We start from the raw sequence: 17,152 nt of genomic DNA, 5'->3' as shown, positions 1-17,152 counted from the left end.
AGAGAACTCCTCCACATATAGTCTGTATACGCCCATTTCACTTTAATAATAAATAAAAGAAGCAGAAGCTGCAGCATGGCACATGAGGCCAAGAAGCAAGAAGCAAAAAGCAGAAACGAATGAGAGGGCAGTGCATCTTCCTATGAATAGAAACAAAATCGAAGCCGTGGATTCTGGGAAAGAGATTTGCTGGGCCATTGATGTGAAAAGTGTTACATTTGTCACTCAGGTCCTCCCCCATTCCAATGGTACAGCTAGCTTGCTTAAAACTTAAAAGAATCAGAATATTATTTGCTACAGACATTAACATGTTTCTTGCCCTGCTGAAATCATGCATCCAGTGAGTGATCAACTTTTTTGAACCCGGGCTATACTACGGTGCAACGCAATGTAACTTAACACATTGTGTCGACTAAGAATTTATAACATTAAACGTCATATTCGTAACGTAAAATATTATACCATGTATTTCTTAAGATTCAAACATAAGTGGTCAGTTAAAGAAAACTGTTTGAAAAAACTACTCGGCTAAATTTTTGGGAGTCTAATTAATTACTTACTAGTGTGTGCAGTTTCAATTTATGCATAACAGATATATAGTTATGTTACGAAAAGTACTTTAATTTATTCACAATTATAATGTTTTATATAATTTTGATATTGGTATTATGTTTGGTTTACATTTGTGTAAGAATAAAGAAAAAATGCATATTAAATACAAGACCAAAAAAGAAAAAATTCTCTATAAGATAAGAATTTTTTTTTTTTTTAATCTTTTGTATTGTTTTCGATACATATAAAATTATTCAAAATGCATTATAGCTAAACGTCTAATGTCCATTAACGATGATAATATAATATTTAACATTAGAAAATATAACATCACATGTTAAAGGAAATACTACTTAAGATCCTACTCTAATTTAAATTTTACCTAATTTTTTGAGAATATTTTTGACACGTGTATGTTCTTAATCATGTTTTTCCGAATGCTCAAATCATAAGAGAGTCAGAATCCGAAAATAAAAATGTTTACAATGCGACTAACCATACAATAGCAAAACCTTCTCATGGGCTACCATTTTACAGCTAACAACATTGCGTGTTGGATTTATTAGGCCCACTCTGTAAATAAATAATGGACCTAAAGCTAAAGAGAATAGACTAGGCCTTTTTGCTATTACAAGCATGGCTTTAAATTTTTCAATGGGCCGTGCGCTGCAATTATTGAAGCTTCAGTTGGCAAAAATTTTTTAAAAAGGGGAAACTGGCTAGAATGAGTCCAACAATCCCATTATGGTTTTGAATCTTGGTCCCAAACTTTTTCCAATTTTTCTCGTGAATTTCTTTTTTTTTTTTCTCTTTTCTTTTTTCATCAAAAGACCTTTTGATCATTGATTGGAACAACCAATGTTTTATTTTGCTTCAGGTGTGAAGTGTGAACCAACTCTTTTTTTTTTTTTTTTTTTTTGGGGGTGGTGTAATTAAGAGTTATTTTGAAAAAGAACTCATAATAAGCGACTACCAAAAAAAAAAAAAAATTCAGAACCAATGATTTTGAGATTATAGATATGAAAACTAAGAAATTTAATAAAAGTGTGCGCACGTTGCGGCGAGCAACGAGACGCACATCGAGATTTCATTAGCTGAGCTGTTTCGTGGGTTCCATAGCCCTGTCATGCACTGTAACATGGGGCAGCTGTACTCATAAGATCAAGACTCTAAAAGCTAGTATACTTATTATTAGAAAATATTACAAACACACAACATACATATTGTCAAAGCTCAAAAGTACATGTTCAGTTATCGTCAACTGTTACATTTACTTTAGTCATGCATCACAGAATTTTAACAATAAAATTTACCAAACTATTTGTTTCCTCTTTTTATTTTGGCCCCCTTCTCTTTTCCTTCAATTATAATATAATACCAATAAAGCCATTTTTTGTGTTTAAAGAAGTAACAAAAGGAGCCACTTTTAGCAAATAAAATTGAAACTAATAAATGCGTCAAATTGGTCTTATTTGCCGCATAAACCAGAGATGTTAACCCCACTGTCACCACAACCAGCAGGAGACAAAACACAGAAAACCAGCAAGCATGAGCATGACATTTGATATCAACCAGTCAACAATTGTGGTCCTGAAATTTCTCTATCCTATCCAACTTGATCATGTCCCAGTCAAAAGCCACGCAACTTTCTTGAGAAATTTTGCCAAAAATACACATACAGAACCAGGAAAGGCATTATGAGTGTGAAACAACTCATATATACAATTCAACGGCTCATCTTTCCCGTGATACAACCAGCTCTTTATCATCTATGCCAACCAAGTAGAAAGAGAACTGAGTACAAGCAAAATAATTAAGAAACTAAAGGCTGACAGGGCAGTAACAGAAATAATGGTAACCAGCCGAGGTTATCATGCTAATCCATTACTCTTCAATTAGCAAGAAAAAAGGGGATCGGATGTACTGTTGTTTCTGTCAGCAATCTATCAAATATTTTTCCTAAATATAAATGCTACTGAGTACAATTCTATATCCACACTTCAACTTGAAAATGTTGAGCGCGTGAGAAATCTTATAGCTGTGAAGCATCAAATGCAGCAGATGAAAGTGTACTATAAATTTAGTTGCGTCAGACACAGACCATGAACAATCAAGCACTAATAAAACAAAACATTCAAAAAACACAAATCAATCAGATGAAAGGGTAAGAAGTTTGGTAGTGTGATATCAATTTTGTAATGTCAGTCCCCATGTGACAAGAGCCCTTTTTACCCCACATGTGGTCCTAAGATAATAAAATGAGACAAAAGAGTTCAAATTGATAGCATTAAAAATAAAAAAATAAAAAGCATACTTTTTCATCAACCTTTTTGATACATCTAAAATCATTTTACTAGTCTGTTTTTTCATCATCTAGCAGAAGTAGAACATTACTGTCATAACCATATAAACAAAAGGAGCCAATACGAAAAACAAAAAAGTGCCAAAAAACCCACATCTTTCTGCTCCTTCAAACATCTTCTATTCTGCTCCTATAAATACAGTTCAATTCTACTCAGTTTCCTACTTCACAAGAAAATTAAAAACAGAAGGTCAAAGGATAAAGAAGATGTATTTATAACTATGTAATAAGAGTCATAGTCTTTTGTTCAGAGGCTAAAGTTGTGATCCAGCAAACACCTACAGAGCTAAAAAGTAGAAAAGTGAAAAGCCCTACTCTCATATTAGTTGATCTTTCCTTTTAAGTATCCAATATGCATTTGTTGTTAGTAGTATTGTATTGACGGAGATGCTGGTAATCTTTCTTCTTGCCAGAGTCTCTACTGATCTTCAGTGCAGGTATAATTTTCGCTATACATCTAGAGGATTGTTCTTTGTATATGCTTCTCTACTTTTCTGCATGAATAAATAAATAAAAACCCAGCATTAAAAACATAATGATTGGCGACAAATTTGAATAACAGACTTAAAATTTTACAATCATCCCAACAGGCCTTGCTTACCTTTATTACCTACATTACAATAGCTTCATGCCCATCATAAAACCTGATGAAAGAATTAAAAAAAAAAAAAAATGTAATTAAGAACTAACTACCTCGCATTGCGATGAATAGCCTAGGGATAAAAAGCAGTGACACACCTTGGCATTGAGAGGAAATAAATCAATACGAAACAACATCAGTAGCAGTGATGTTCGGCATATCTGCATTACTTTCAGAAACAGATGACGTAGCTGAGATTGCTGTGCTCCCATGGACTTCTGAAGAAGCAGGTAAGTCAGGGGTCTGAACCTCAGCTGACTTTCTCATGGAAGCAAATTTACAAGGGAGGATCTCAGCACTGCTCTCATGACTGCTAAAAGGAACGATTGGATAAATAAAATAAGAATGAAGCTAAACTTAAGAAGAAAAGCAAAACAGTAAACCATTAGACTTAAAGCAGAACATGATAAGACAAGAAACAAAAATTAAAAATATATGGGAAGTAAAATTCACACTGTTAATGGAAAACACACCCTTCAGTTTTTGAGCTCTCCTCCTTGGTGTTATTACTACCATTATTCAGAATACAAGCTGCATCCACTTCTTTCTGAGGCTCCTGATCAGCGGCAGAAGTGACATTGGAAGAATTGTTGGCAGTAGAGTTATCAACTATGACAGCCACAACAAAATGCAAATTAACCAATGCAAAATTGACAATTGAAAAAACTGACAAATTCAAAAACTTTCCAAGACTTTTTGATTAATACCAAAAGATGGAAAAATGACATTCTGGTTGACATCTGCACAAGCAGGTGAGGTAATAGGACTGCCCATCGATAGACTACGCTGGTGATGGTGAACAGAGTGATTCTTCAAATTTGGCAGTTGCAGATTCATAAGCCTTCTCCTTTGGAGTTCGATAGCTTGCTGCAGCTCAGCCTGCTCCTCTAATTTTCTTCTCAACATTAATTCCTGCGTGAACATCTTTGATCCTGCAAGGAAAGCATCAGAGATTCAATACAGATTTCTATACTAAACAATAATAATAATAGAATAACGAAATGAAAGACGTGCCAATATATAATCAAATAAAATGTCAACCATTCCTTATCAATTATTCTTTCTAAAACCCACCAGGAAAATGCATGGTTTCTACTTCACTTACCTAGGTGAAGATCATAGGGATCTCTAGAATCTAACCCAGATGGGCTTGAACATGGTGACATATTTCCCCTTTCAAACTGCTGTTGCCTCCTGCAACAGTTGAACTAACAATTTGAACACCAGTGTTGACAGAGGAAGAGACAGAATGAACTAGCAAATGAGAAAGAAAAACCATACTTTTCCACAATTTTCCCTTTTTCCTTGTAGGGCTTGACAAGGACACGAGAATCACATATAAAATGAGGGTTCCCTCTAGCCAAAATGAGTTTCACAGTCTCTGGATAGACAAAGGTAACAAACCCAAACATCCGCTTCTGCTGGTATGGGATCCTCACATCTTGCACTGGTCCAAAAATGCTTCAAAAAGGAAAAAACAAAATAAAACATCTCTGTTAAATTCCTCAATTTCAAATTTATGCCAAAGAGATTTCAAACTTTTGTGAATAACAGTGAAAATCAAAAGACTACGCTCTGTTCTCAGAATCAATTTTCAAGAACAAACAAAGAGGGGTAAAGTATCAAAGAGGACTAAGTTCTGATAGCATTGTCTTTCTCCGCCTTATACGGAACTATAAAGAGAACACTCCCTTAAGTGGTAAAAGGACACAGCAAGATATTTAGATTGAAACATCCAAAGTGCAGGTCACAGCATCATGCAGAGACATGAAGTAGTCAAGACAATTTTAAATTTGAAGTCTTTTAGGGAAAAGCACGGAATTGTAGCCATACTCAAGCTTCTGCACAAAATCATGTAAACTAATATATGTGATTGGTCATGAATCAAAATTAGGGCTTTTCAAACTTCAATATAACATTAACTTACTCTTCTTCCACACAGCTTAATTGAGGACACATGTGAAGTTGTTAGCTGGCAGGTGTAGTAAACTAGGAAGTAGATAATGGTAGATCAAGCAAACTAAATATAGTTCTGCATGAACAATGAAGTTATTAATGGATTAATCGGTTAGAATAGTCTTCAATAGATATTACAAAGAAAATGGAACAAATGGCCACCTGAGTCAGAGATGTTTAGCACCGGCATGATGGAACATTACAATAAGGACATATGCAGACCAGATTTAGAAAATATGGACAGCAGTAGAATGTTTAAAAAGATAAAAAGTTGCAAAGACAGAAGCCAAAAGTAATCAACTATACCACTGAAAACTATTAGCATATTAATAAAAAACAGCATGTGTTGGTAGCTATCTGATTAAGTAGCAACTAAGAATTTTAAGTTATGTTTCCACCATAACTGATATGTATGCCACAACAATTTCACAAAATGAAATAACATTTACAAGAGTATATATCTTATAATACCACATCAAAAGCCAGGTAATTACAGGTTACATCCTAGATTTCAAAGGCTTCAGAATAACACAGAAAATAACAGGGCATGGCCCCGGCACAAGGATGACACACTAATTGAGAAATAGTCCAAGAATACAAAGGATTCCAGCATCATTACTAGTCTGCTTCATTGAGAGATATAAATTGCAGTTACTGAAACTTCTAAGCAGCAAACAAGTAAAGAATGTTATGTATCATTCTGATGCAGTACCACAATACAACACGATGTCATAATCAAAATGTAACACTTAACCCCTCAGGAAAGAACTGATGTCGCCACAATGATACAAAAGTATGGTTAGTTACCTAAAGTAATTTGAAACATCTTCATCCTTAAAAGTGCTATCAGCTGGGAATGTCAAATAAATCTGTCTATTTGCTGAGGTCAACTTCTCTGCCAATCCCATTGCCAAAAAGTCATTCCTCTCAGCTCGGCCCTGGCCAAACTTGTAAAACTCATCATTCAACATCAACGTTGCTGCAGCAGCTCTGAAATAAATTAAATTGACACCAAAAGAGCACTAGTTAGCAATCAAACTATAGCAACCTAAAAAGTCAAACCTTACTATATCATTTAAGCAAAAACATGTTGATGAAAATCTCAGACATTGTCCACTGAAACTACGACCCCACCAAAACAATGCCAACAATCAATCCAAACCCAAAATCCTAACACCGAAACAAAATCACAAACTATCTATACATTGCCATGGTTGTTGTGAAAGAAGAAACTCTTGGAGGAAATGCCTTCTTAGCATGCAAACTATCTGTATATATAGATAACCAAATTAAGACAAAAGACCAGGTGGGTTGTCTATAATATACATTTTGAAGGCATTTTATCCAAAAATTCCCAAAACAAGACAAACTCACACTAAGAAAATTTATACACAGCACATGCTAACAAAAGTAAGGCAAAATAGGCAGTCTCCACAATACCTCTGGGGGTCATTTTGTTGGCGTAAAAGGAAATCCATGCACTTATCATAAGGCAATGGTGGCGAAACCCCGCTTGCAAACTGTGAGGCAGCCAACCTTTGCTGATGTGCAGCAGCCTTCATTCTCATGATTTCATCATGCTGCTGCAAGTAAAAGCCATCCATTTTGTTCGGAGAACCAACAATAACACCATTTACATCACCACCATCACCAAAACCACCATGAACAAACTTGCAACTCTCACCATTCTTACAAAAGCCTCTAGCAAAGTAAAGACAAGGCCTATACCCAAGATTAAAACCCGCATCCTCAGTACCGAAACATGCATCACTCGCTGAGAAACTCCTCCTATGCTGCAAATGAACATCCCCTCCATTGTTTAAATCTTGACCCCAATTGTTAAATTGACTCCTAGGATCAGTAAAGTCCTCATTTTTAGAGGACTCGTCGAGAAAAGACAAATAGTCATTGAACGGAAGCTCTTCCATGTAATCATTACCACTACTGTTACCACCACTATCAACAACACCAACATCATTTTTTGCAACTGAAGGCACTAAACAAGACCCCGAACGTATATTTTCAAAAGAAAGAAAAGGACTTGGCTTGGGGTTAGATAAAGGTGAGTTTTTTCCGAAGTCGAGATACCCATTGTTAGTAACAACCCTAGGAGACATTTGAGCAAATGGGTGTCTGCTAACATGGTTGTTGTTTGCGTTATTGCTGCAATTATTCAGTCTGGAGAAAGGGTTGTTGTTGTTTAGTGAGGGTGAAGTAGGAGTACTAGTAGAAAAGGTGTTTGACGAAAGTCCCAATTGGGATTTGGCTCTAAAAATCAAAGCTTGCATAAGGGTTTCTGGGCCAGAGGCTAAACGCAACAAATCTCTTTCTTTAACGTCCTGTATGAGAATGTAACCCATGATTTTTGAAGCGTTTTCTGGGTCTATGCTTTTGATTCTGTTGAACAGGATGCTTGTTGCATCAAACTCATCCATTCTTTTCCACTTTTTTTTTGGGGGGGTTTAGTTTTAGTGGGTGGGTGCTTTGTTTTCTGGTTATTTGAGTTGTAAAGAGTTAAGATGGAGAGAGAGAGAGAGAAAGAGTCAGAGAGAGTGAGAGAGAGAGAGAGAGTTGGTTTGTTGTTTGTGTTTTGGATTTTTTGGGGGGTTTTGTTGTTTTATTGTTGCCAAAAAAACAAAAAAGAAAATTGCTTTCAAAGTTGTGTGTTTAGTTTTTGGGATTTGGTGGGTAAGTAGGGTTTTGAAAGTGATGAAACAAAGAAGCGGGTAAACAATTTACTACTACTACTACCAGTAGCTTGTGGAAAACACACAGAGTTAGTCAACCCTCAAAACACTTCCTCTCTTTTGCTCCTAAAAAATTCTCTCTCCTAATTATAGAAAAAAAAAAGAAAAATCTTCTACTTTTTATCTCGGTCCACTTTGGCGTTAAATTGACAACTCCCAGAGTAAAATAAAAATGACGGCTACATATTTTCACACCACAATTTTCTTTATTTATAACTGAAAAAATAACACAATTTTAAATCTTTTTTTTTTGTAAAAATGAAAAAAAAGGCCTAATTCGGGTATATGCAATTTCAACTCTTCATTCCCATATATATAAAAAAAAGAAGAAGGATATTATGCATCTCAGCCTCTTTTAGAGATTTTATAAATACATAGTATCAAAATCAATTTTGTGAGCGCGATTCGAATTTAAATATTTTATACTAATTAAAGGGATTTGACGAATAATCTAATTATAACTTACAATTTTTGTATTAATCTAATTGGTTAGACCTTTTTGAGGTGGTATGAAAATCTAGATTTTTCAAATCATGCATGCGAGGAGTTTAATTGTTATTGAAAAAATTATGCAAATGGTCTAAAAATAGAGTTAATTTATAATAACTCAAAATTTTCTCAGTTTAGCAGGAGTTTTATCACAAGGCAAAACATGCTATCAAACTGTCAAGTACTCTTGTCTCAAATTTTATTTTCATTTTTTTAAATATTAGATTAGATTAGTTTTACAAAATTATTCAAAAATTTTAACTATTTATTTAAGTGTTATCTCAAGATATCAGAATATAACTTTTTAGAGAACTTTATAACAAATATTCCAATAAGCAAAAGCAATGGATTGTATTTAAAGGATATTATCATTTTACTACTTAATTTTTTTTTGACTTATCGCTTTATTATTAAATTTTTCGGACAATTATTTTTTCTTACTTAATGTTTTTGTTTTTATTATTTTATCACCAAATCATTAAAGCTAATAACCAAAACTATAGTGAAAGTATATTTTAACCCTAAATTATGTAAGTGCAATTTAACCCTCGAAATTAAAAAAATTAAATTAAATTATATACAAAGAAATAATATTTTCATAAATTGATTATTTTATATATCTAAAATAATTAGCTGATATAATTGTAAATATTATTTCTTGTGAAATTCCTAAAATATTGAATATATTCAAATCCTTCAAATCCTCCTTTAACATTAATAATTTACCAATGAAATTAATTTTTTGGTAGTAAGATGATATAAACTGAAACTTTGGGTAGAAAAAAATTATTAAAAAATTTTTGATGATAAAATAATATGTCAAAAAATATGTGGTGATAAATAATAGTATTCCTATATTTATTAAAATAAAAGGCTGATAAAACCTATGTTTTAATTGTTTATTCACAAACAGAAACAGTCATATTTTATTGCATTTTTATTGAATTGTGAGGATTTTTTTATATTTTTTTCCCTTTTGAGAGCACTGAGAACTGTGCATAAAAGATTCTTATAACAATGCAAAAAAAATTAAATTAATAGAAAAAAAATAGAAAATACTAAAGTCAGATTAAGAACCCATCAGCATTCTAAAAAGTACTGTGGGGAAAAAAAAAAAAAAAAAGCCTGCAACTGAGCGTGTGTGATCATCATCTCACTCTATGCTTCTGCTTTTTAAATTTTCTTTTTTAATCTCGAATTTTTTTTTTTACTCTTTTTTTTTTTAATTATTATATTTGGTTCAGAGTCCACAGGAATAATCCATCCATCACTTTTCTTTTTTTGGTTAAAAAATAGCGAAAGCTCTCTCGCTGTTCTATGCTGACTAAAATATTTTATACTCAATCTAGTGATGTGTGCGACGCAAAAGATTATTAGATTTTATAATGGGGGTTAATAACATTCAGATTCCTTATTTGTTCATATTTTCAAAAAAAGAAAGTAGTTTCTCAATTTCTATCAAATAAGTCCCTGGCCCTTGCCAAGTTTGAAGGCAAACGAGTTAATGATTTTCTATTTGAAGGCAATTGGGGAATTTTTTTTTAAAATAAATTTTTATGAGATTTCAAAAAATTGGTCGACTATTAAAAAAATAATCAAGAAAGGGTTCGGTTCAATTTGAATCTTTTTTATGATTTATCTTTTAGTTTATTTTCTAGTTTTTATTTTAGTTTATTCATGAACCAAAATCTGAACAATTGAGTGTAAAACTTATGTTTATATTTACAAGAATGAATTGTGAAGGTTAGGCACCCACTTTTATTTTTTATATCCATTGCATTTTGCATATAGATTTCTTGGTTTTTATCTTTATTTTTTACAATAAGAGATAAAATTTTGGAAACCTAAACAATAAAACTAAGCAATTAGAGTAAAAATGTTTGATGAGTACATTCAAATTTTAAATTTAAGATGGATGAAGATGAAATCAAAGAGCACAATGAATGATGGGTCAAAGTCCCAATCTCAATTACATTTATTGATCTAGTTATCATTACTGTTGGGGCCTCACTGAAATGGTAGTTGTGATTATTCATCTCCCTTAATTAATTAATCAATCAAAATGCAGTAAATTTTCAGAGCTTGCAACCCAAGTAAGTTGGCTTTTGGGCCGTGAGATTCAAAATTGCATTAGAATTTCTGTGCTTTGAAACCTTTTTGATTAATTGCGATATATAATTCATATCCCAATTTTATGAGTATGACATTACTTTAAAAACAAAAATCAACTCATAGCAAAACATTTTTCATCCTTTGTTAGTTTTCATCATAATAAACCCAAACAAAAAAAAAAAAGGTGGGGTTTCATCCAAAGTTGGGCTGGAGCCCGAATCAGTGAAAGTGAACCTGCTCTAAAAAATTTCTATTGGGCCCATAAATCTATAGCCACAGAATGGGCCGGTTTCCTATGCCAAAATCTCAAAGAGAATAAATATAAATAAACACAAAATTGCAAAAGGCAAAAATGCCTGTAAACATAAACAAAATTTATTGAATTTTTTTTTTGTCTGATATGATTTTATCATATTTTATGTCAATTTTACATTCAAATATATATTTAAAAAAAAAAAGATGCTCCAAAATTTTGTACATCTTCAGATTGGTAGGAATGAATGCACATATGGAAAGAAAAGTCTCTTGATAATTTTATTTTATTTTTTATATTTTTTAACTGAGAAAATTAAAATAAATATAGTACAGGGACAATTATTGCATGGAGATCTTATCCAAAGTTAGCCTATATTTGCTATATCATCACATTTGTTCTTCTGCCGTTTTATGATTACCCAATGTAATTAATTATTGAGTATTATTGTCCTTTGATAATCATCAATTCTCCAATATATAAGATCATAATCATACTTTCCCTAGCATATATGATGATCAAATGGGACCCCGTAGTAAGAATTGGTGAAATCATTGCAACATTAGGATTATTTCTCCTTCATATATTTCTTTTATGATGTAGCCAATAGCGTATTCTCAAAAAAGAAAAAAGGCAATACCTTTTAGAGTTAACATTCATCATTTTACCTTTGTAATGCAACATTGCTTTTACCCTCCTAATAGGACGCCAAAATTAATACATAGTCGAGTTCATTGAAGAACTTTAGATGTCTGTAAATTGACCCCATCGACTTGATCGTATGGTTTTCAAATAGTTTTCATTAACCAACTATCCGTTCTTTGAAATACCGAGGAAGGTAAGAACCTAAAAAAAAAAAAAAAAAAATAGAGTATGTGTATTTTGGGAGTGTAATTGATACAATTATTATACTTATTATAAAGACCCAAGAATTGTTTGAAAGGGAAATGCCCACCGCCCATCAAAATCAATTTCATTGACAAACGCCCAAAAATAAAAATATATTTGTATGAAATTGATGGGAACCATTAGCCCCTAATGACCCACTTTAAAATATTTATAGGATACTTTTCTTGGCCATTCTTTATGATTGAGACACGCTGAACAACAAACAGTATTCTTCTTGCCGTCAAGTCGAAACAAAAATTCTTTCATATCCATGACCTTCACAATTTTTTGCACAAAATTAGAGAAAGTGCTCAATAAATTTACCTAATTGACGTGGCCAGCTATTTTGCTCCAGAGTTGCATGATTTTGACACGTTAATAAATTCACTTTAGTGTAAGTTTCGGCCGAAATATGACATGCAACGTCGCATCGATAACATAAAACATTATATTTGATTACAAATGTTGCGTTACGCGATGTATTTTTCAACAAAATTATGGGGAAGGATCCTAATAATTCGAAATCCTGTAGTTTTCTTAACAAACAACAAAGACTCAACAGGAGCTATTCATTACCAGGAGCTCTCGCTTCTGTTAAATTTTAGCTTCAATTGCACATTTAATCAATCAGTGAGGAGCCAAATTTTTAAAAACTGTTGGAGGGCAAGCAAGCAGACAGAAAGGATAAAAAAAAAAGAAAAAAATGGAGCACATGCAGTCATGTAGACCCAGATGAATAATTCAAAGCTGTTGCCAAAACACAAGGTGGGCAGCATTGGCAACAACACCACCCATAAAAACAAAAACAGGATATATTAAAAATCAGAATGAGGCTAAAAGGCTGAAAGTGAAAGGAGTGGTGGTGGTACCCAGATACCATTTCATTAACAGGAAACCAAAAAAAAAAAAAAAAAAATTGTTGGAAGTTAGAACCCCCATGTGATGTTGTGGCCCTTACTCACTGCTGTCCACCTAAAAGAAACCACAAAATGAGACAAGAGAGTCCGCTAAAGTCACCTTTAATCACATGAAACAACAAACTTTTCTTTACCACTTCTTTTATTTTTTCCCTTTCTTTGAGCACCTTTGTTTTTTTTTTTTTTTTTTCACTTTTATGCCTGTTTCATAATCATAATTTAATGGATGACAGACAGATACAGTAATAACAAGAACACAAAACGTAATTAAAAATAATAATAATAATAACAGAGAGAAAAGTGCCAGAGTTATGCTTTTAACCTCCACTTCAGTCAATTGGAGTCCTTTTATCTCAGTGTTTCTATGTACAGAGAGTAAAGGAGTTAAAACTTATGCTACATCCTTTTTGGTTAATCGGAAGCCTTGATAGGCCAATCAATGAAAGTAAGGGATACCCTTTTATTCTTGTTAAGCTGTGTAAGTACTCATGGGTGTTAATTGGTTCAACTGGTAGAATTATTATAGTTAATTCAAGAGATCGAAGGTTCGAACTACTACATTCATGTAGGTGAGAAGCGAGTTTGGTTTTCATTATAACATCTTATCAGTTGAATCAACTAACACTCAAATTTTTACACCCTAAATGACGGGTAAGAAGTATAAACAAAACAAAGCAGTAAATTAAAATATGAGATCCAGTATATAAATTACTGCTAGCCTTTGTATTTATTTACCATATATATGTTTATAAAATATATGTTGTGTGGTCCAGCAAACTCACCTACAAAGAAAGAGCGAGGGTACCCACTCTCATAAATCAGTTCATCTGTCCTTTTAACCCTATGCAATTATTTAGATATTGTATTGATTGTAAGTAGTATGTATTGATGATGGATTGATCTTCTGGAGATTTTGTCTAGACAGCTTTTCTTTTCTCGTAGGTGTGGCGGTTTGGTTATACAACAGCAAGTGGAGGAATTTTCTTTTTCTTCTTTTGTGTATGCTTCCAGTGCTTCTGCAAAAATAGAAGATAGAATTAAAAAAATTATAAATGTTGTAAGAGAATCCCATTTGAATATACACCAATATGTATACATGCATGTGATGGGCTGACAAGATTCAAAATGTGTAAAAAGATCAATCAACTTTTAGTTACCTTAGCAAAATCAATCCCCCCATTGCTGGCCATCCTCATTTTTGGTCACTACATGCCAATTGTTCCTTGTCCAGATGAAAACCTATTTGAAAAATATAATTACCATTAACTTCCTACTTCACTAGCAAATGTCAATAATAATTAAAGGATAAGTTCGGTGTTGTTCTTTCAAAATCTGAAAATGCGTTGGGTCGTATTTTTGAAAAGGAATAAAGTTGTGCTTCCACAAAACACAATCCCAAAATTTGCCGAAAGCAATAAATTGTTATCTTTAACATAACAGTTATTGTTTCAAAAACACGAACCAACAGCTACAGAATTTATGAGCGAAAAGAGTTGTGTGTGTGATTTGGCATCGGAAGGTAGAAGCAATACCTGGACATATGAAGGAGGCATGAGTTAAGAGAACTCATATTGAGAGAAGTCGAGGGAAGCTTTGTATTATTATTAGTAGATGTAACTGAACTTGTATTCTTCTCGTCAACCTCTGCTGATGCAGAGGAGAAGACAGTGATAGGGCCACCAGCTGATTTCTTAGGAGATGCAAAAAGATTATCAGGCAAGATGTGCTCCAAGCTGCTGCAAGAGAAGAGTTTTGGGGGGGGGGGGGGACAAATAATAACGATGAGAAATTACGCCCAACTTGGGTTATTACTACTATTGGTAATCATTCTCTACATCTCAAAACCAAAGCTTTTACCTATCACAGAGGTCATTTTCGTCGGAGTTAGGCTTTTCCTCCTTGTCATTGCCATCGCTATTATTGTTTTTATTGTGATTGCTAGTTCGATTCTCTTCCCGATGAAACAGATGATCAGTAATTTGAGAATCTGTAACTGGGCTGACGCCACTCTCTGTAGTAACAAATGGAAATTAACCACGAAGGAACTTCATCATTTTTAAAATTAGGAAATCAAATTAAAAACTATTGAACAAAAACAGAATATTTAATTAACCTTCTGGGGGAACTTCTTCGTCGGAACCTTCAAATGGAAAGATACGAGTTCGGTTGTTTGGGCTATGAGAAAGAGTTGGTGAGGGAATGGGAGATCCATTTGACAAACCATGGTGGAATTGATGATTAAGATGATTGTTTTTCAGGTGAAGCTGCAGATTCATTAGCCTTCTCCCTTGCATTTCAATGGCTTGCTGCAAATCAGCCTGCTCCTCTAGTTTTCTTCGCAACATCTCTTGGTTATTGTACAACATTCTTCCTCCTACTTAGTTCATACATAAAGAAAGTTTTGAATTAACCCAAAAGTACTAGACTTTATGCGAAAAAATGGAAGATGATGCTTCTTGGCTGTTTATATGCTTACCAAAGTGAAAATCGAATGGTCCCGATGGGCTCGAACAAGCTGATGAATACTCTCCCCTCTCCATTTGTTGTTGATGTTGTTGTTGCTTTCTAAAATCATGAAATTTACAACAAAACATCAATGTAGAAAGTGAACAAACACACACAAAGAACACAAATTCACAATGAATTAGAAACTAAGGAGGCTTTACTTTTCTTGGACTTTTCCTTTCTCCTTGTAAGGCTTAACAAGAACACGCGAATCGCAAACAAAATGAGGATTCCCCTTGGCCAAAATGAGCTTCACAGTCTCTGGATACACAAACGTAACAAATCCAAACATTCTTTTCTGCTGATATGGTATCCTCACATCATGAACTGGCCCATATATGCTACATAAATCAAAAACCATAAACAATAGAAATTAAAACTCTTCTTTTAATTAGTTATCGGCATTCTACACTCAAATTTCTAAAAATAAAGAATTACCTAAAGTAATTTGAAACATCTTCCTCCCTAAATGTGCTGTCAGCTGGAAATGTCAAGTAAATCTGCCTAGCACTTGGGTTCATAGATCCGAAAAAATCATTCCTCTCAGGCCTACTACAATTACCAAATTTGTTGTGCAACTCATCCCCCATCATCAATGCTGCTGATCTGCAACAACAAATTAAAGCATTGCAAAAAAATTAAAAAAATGCCACAAATCAAATTAAACAAACAAAATATGTTGTTTTGTTTGTTTAAATATATAAATGCATGCATGAATATACCTTTGGGTGTCGTTAAGAAAATTCATGCATTTGTTGTAAGGAAAAGAACCCATGAACTGTGACGCTGCTGCAAGTTTCCTCTGCTGTACCGAAGCCTTTGATCTTAGTAGTAGTTCTTGAGACAGTTCAAACTCACTGAGTTTACTTGGAGACCCAACAATGGCGGCAGCAGTAGCTGCTTCAGGTGAGTGAATGTGATGGAACTTGCAAGCAGTTCCATTTTTGCAAAACCCTTTGGCAAAATACAAGCAATGCTTCCATCCGAGGCCTGAGTTGGGGTCATCATCAGATCCAAAACACACATTAGGATGCACAGGAAGAGACAGACTCCTCTTAAGCAAGTGATGATGATTATGATGATCAGCATCAGTACTGCTAGCTAGTTCTGATGACTCATCAAGAAAAGAGAGATGGTCTTGAAACTGATGAAAGTCGTCAGCAATATCACTACTAGCATAGCTGTTGTTGTTACTAATATTACTATAATATAAAGATTCAGAAGCTGAAGCAGCGGCATTGGTGCTGCTGCAGCTGCTTCCATTGACAACATTGGCATAAGAAAGTGAAGCTGGAGGGAGCCAAGGAGCTGAGGAAGGAGAAAGTGAAGATGGGTTTGTTGCAGAAGCAGAAGCAGAGGCAGAGGCATTTGAGAGGTGGGTTTTGGCTTTGAAGATGAGGTTGTGAAGGAGAGTTTCAGGGCCAAAAGCTAAACGAATCATTTCTTTATCGCCATTGTCTTGAATGAGGAGATACCCCATGATCTTTGAAGCGTTTTCTGGGTCTATAGCTTTGATTCTTGAGAACACAAGCTTTGTTGCTTCATATGAATCCATGGCTAAAGCTCCAAGAATTGATTACACGAGAAAGCAAAGCAAAGAACGAAAAGAAAGATAAAGAGAGCAGGAGTGAGTGAAAATCTGGACTTTGTTGAGAAAGGTCAATAATGGGTGTGGGGTGTGTTTACTGATATTTTATTATTATTTTAGTAGTGATGTTTTTGAATCAACAG

General features: G+C 33.8%; 2 protein-coding genes across 6 annotated transcripts; both read right to left on the bottom strand.

The window, feature by feature from the left end:
- Positions 1-2,951: 2,951 nt before the first annotated feature.
- LOC18050495 (zinc finger CCCH domain-containing protein 55) lies at positions 2,952-8,130 on the bottom strand. 2 transcript variants are annotated; one of them, XM_006446118.2, is made up of 9 exons: positions 6,951-8,130; positions 6,318-6,500; positions 4,836-5,015; positions 4,660-4,748; positions 4,262-4,486; positions 4,028-4,163; positions 3,653-3,867; positions 3,516-3,558; positions 2,952-3,408 (listed from the first exon to the last, which is right to left on the bottom strand). In XM_006446118.2, the coding sequence occupies exons 1-7, from the start codon at positions 7,943-7,945 to the stop codon at positions 3,675-3,677; spliced, it is 2,001 nt and encodes a 666-aa protein (XP_006446181.1). In that variant the 5' UTR covers positions 7,946-8,130; the 3' UTR covers positions 2,952-3,408; positions 3,516-3,558; positions 3,653-3,674. The 2 variants fall into 2 exon arrangements, with proteins under 2 accessions (XP_006446181.1, XP_006446180.1); XM_006446117.2 differs by having other exon boundaries at positions 3,653-3,864.
- Positions 8,131-13,618: 5,488 nt separating this feature from the next.
- Positions 13,619-17,152, bottom strand: LOC18050493 (zinc finger CCCH domain-containing protein 53). Of its 4 annotated transcripts, none has more exons than XM_024191893.1 (9): positions 16,144-17,152; positions 15,860-16,027; positions 15,583-15,762; positions 15,393-15,481; positions 15,030-15,293; positions 14,774-14,927; positions 14,449-14,649; positions 14,074-14,155; positions 13,619-13,932 (listed from the first exon to the last, which is right to left on the bottom strand). In XM_024191893.1, the coding sequence occupies exons 1-8, from the start codon at positions 16,974-16,976 to the stop codon at positions 14,122-14,124; spliced, it is 1,923 nt and encodes a 640-aa protein (XP_024047661.1). In that variant the 5' UTR covers positions 16,977-17,152; the 3' UTR covers positions 13,619-13,932; positions 14,074-14,121. The 4 variants fall into 4 exon arrangements, with proteins under 4 accessions (XP_024047661.1, XP_024047659.1, XP_006446178.1 ...); XM_024191891.1 differs by having other exon boundaries at positions 14,449-14,652; positions 16,144-17,151; XM_006446115.2 differs by having other exon boundaries at positions 15,030-15,290; positions 16,144-17,151.

The sequence above is a fragment of the Citrus clementina genome, unplaced genomic scaffold (genome assembly GCF_000493195.1).
Source record: "Citrus clementina cultivar Clemenules unplaced genomic scaffold, Citrus_clementina_v1.0 scaffold_2, whole genome shotgun sequence".
Classification (NCBI taxonomy): Eukaryota; Viridiplantae; Streptophyta; class Magnoliopsida; order Sapindales; family Rutaceae; genus Citrus; species Citrus x clementina.
This window is presented reverse-complemented; position numbering and strand designations above follow the sequence as displayed.

Bases quoted from the DNA above. Each gene is read 5' to 3' on its own strand.
- LOC18050495 (XM_006446118.2), bottom strand. From the start codon at position 7,945: ATGGATGAGTTTGATGCAACAAGCATCCTGTTCAACAGAATCAAAAGC. The intron at 4,164-4,261 runs GTATTAATCAAA...TGGCTGTCATAG, and splicing joins TGTCATTTTTCCATCTTTTG to TTGATAACTCTACTGCCAAC. The intron at 3,868-4,027 runs GTGTGTTTTCCA...CGTTCCTTTTAG, and splicing joins GAGAGCTCAAAAACTGAAGG to CAGTCATGAGAGCAGTGCTG.
- LOC18050493 (XM_024191891.1), bottom strand. From the start codon at position 16,976: ATGGATTCATATGAAGCAACAAAGCTTGTGTTCTCAAGAATCAAAGCT. The intron at 15,294-15,392 runs GTAAGCATATAA...GTATGAACTAAG, and splicing joins ACCATTCGATTTTCACTTTG to TAGGAGGAAGAATGTTGTAC. The intron at 14,928-15,029 runs GTTAATTAAATA...TTGTTACTACAG, and splicing joins CGAAGAAGTTCCCCCAGAAG to AGAGTGGCGTCAGCCCAGTT.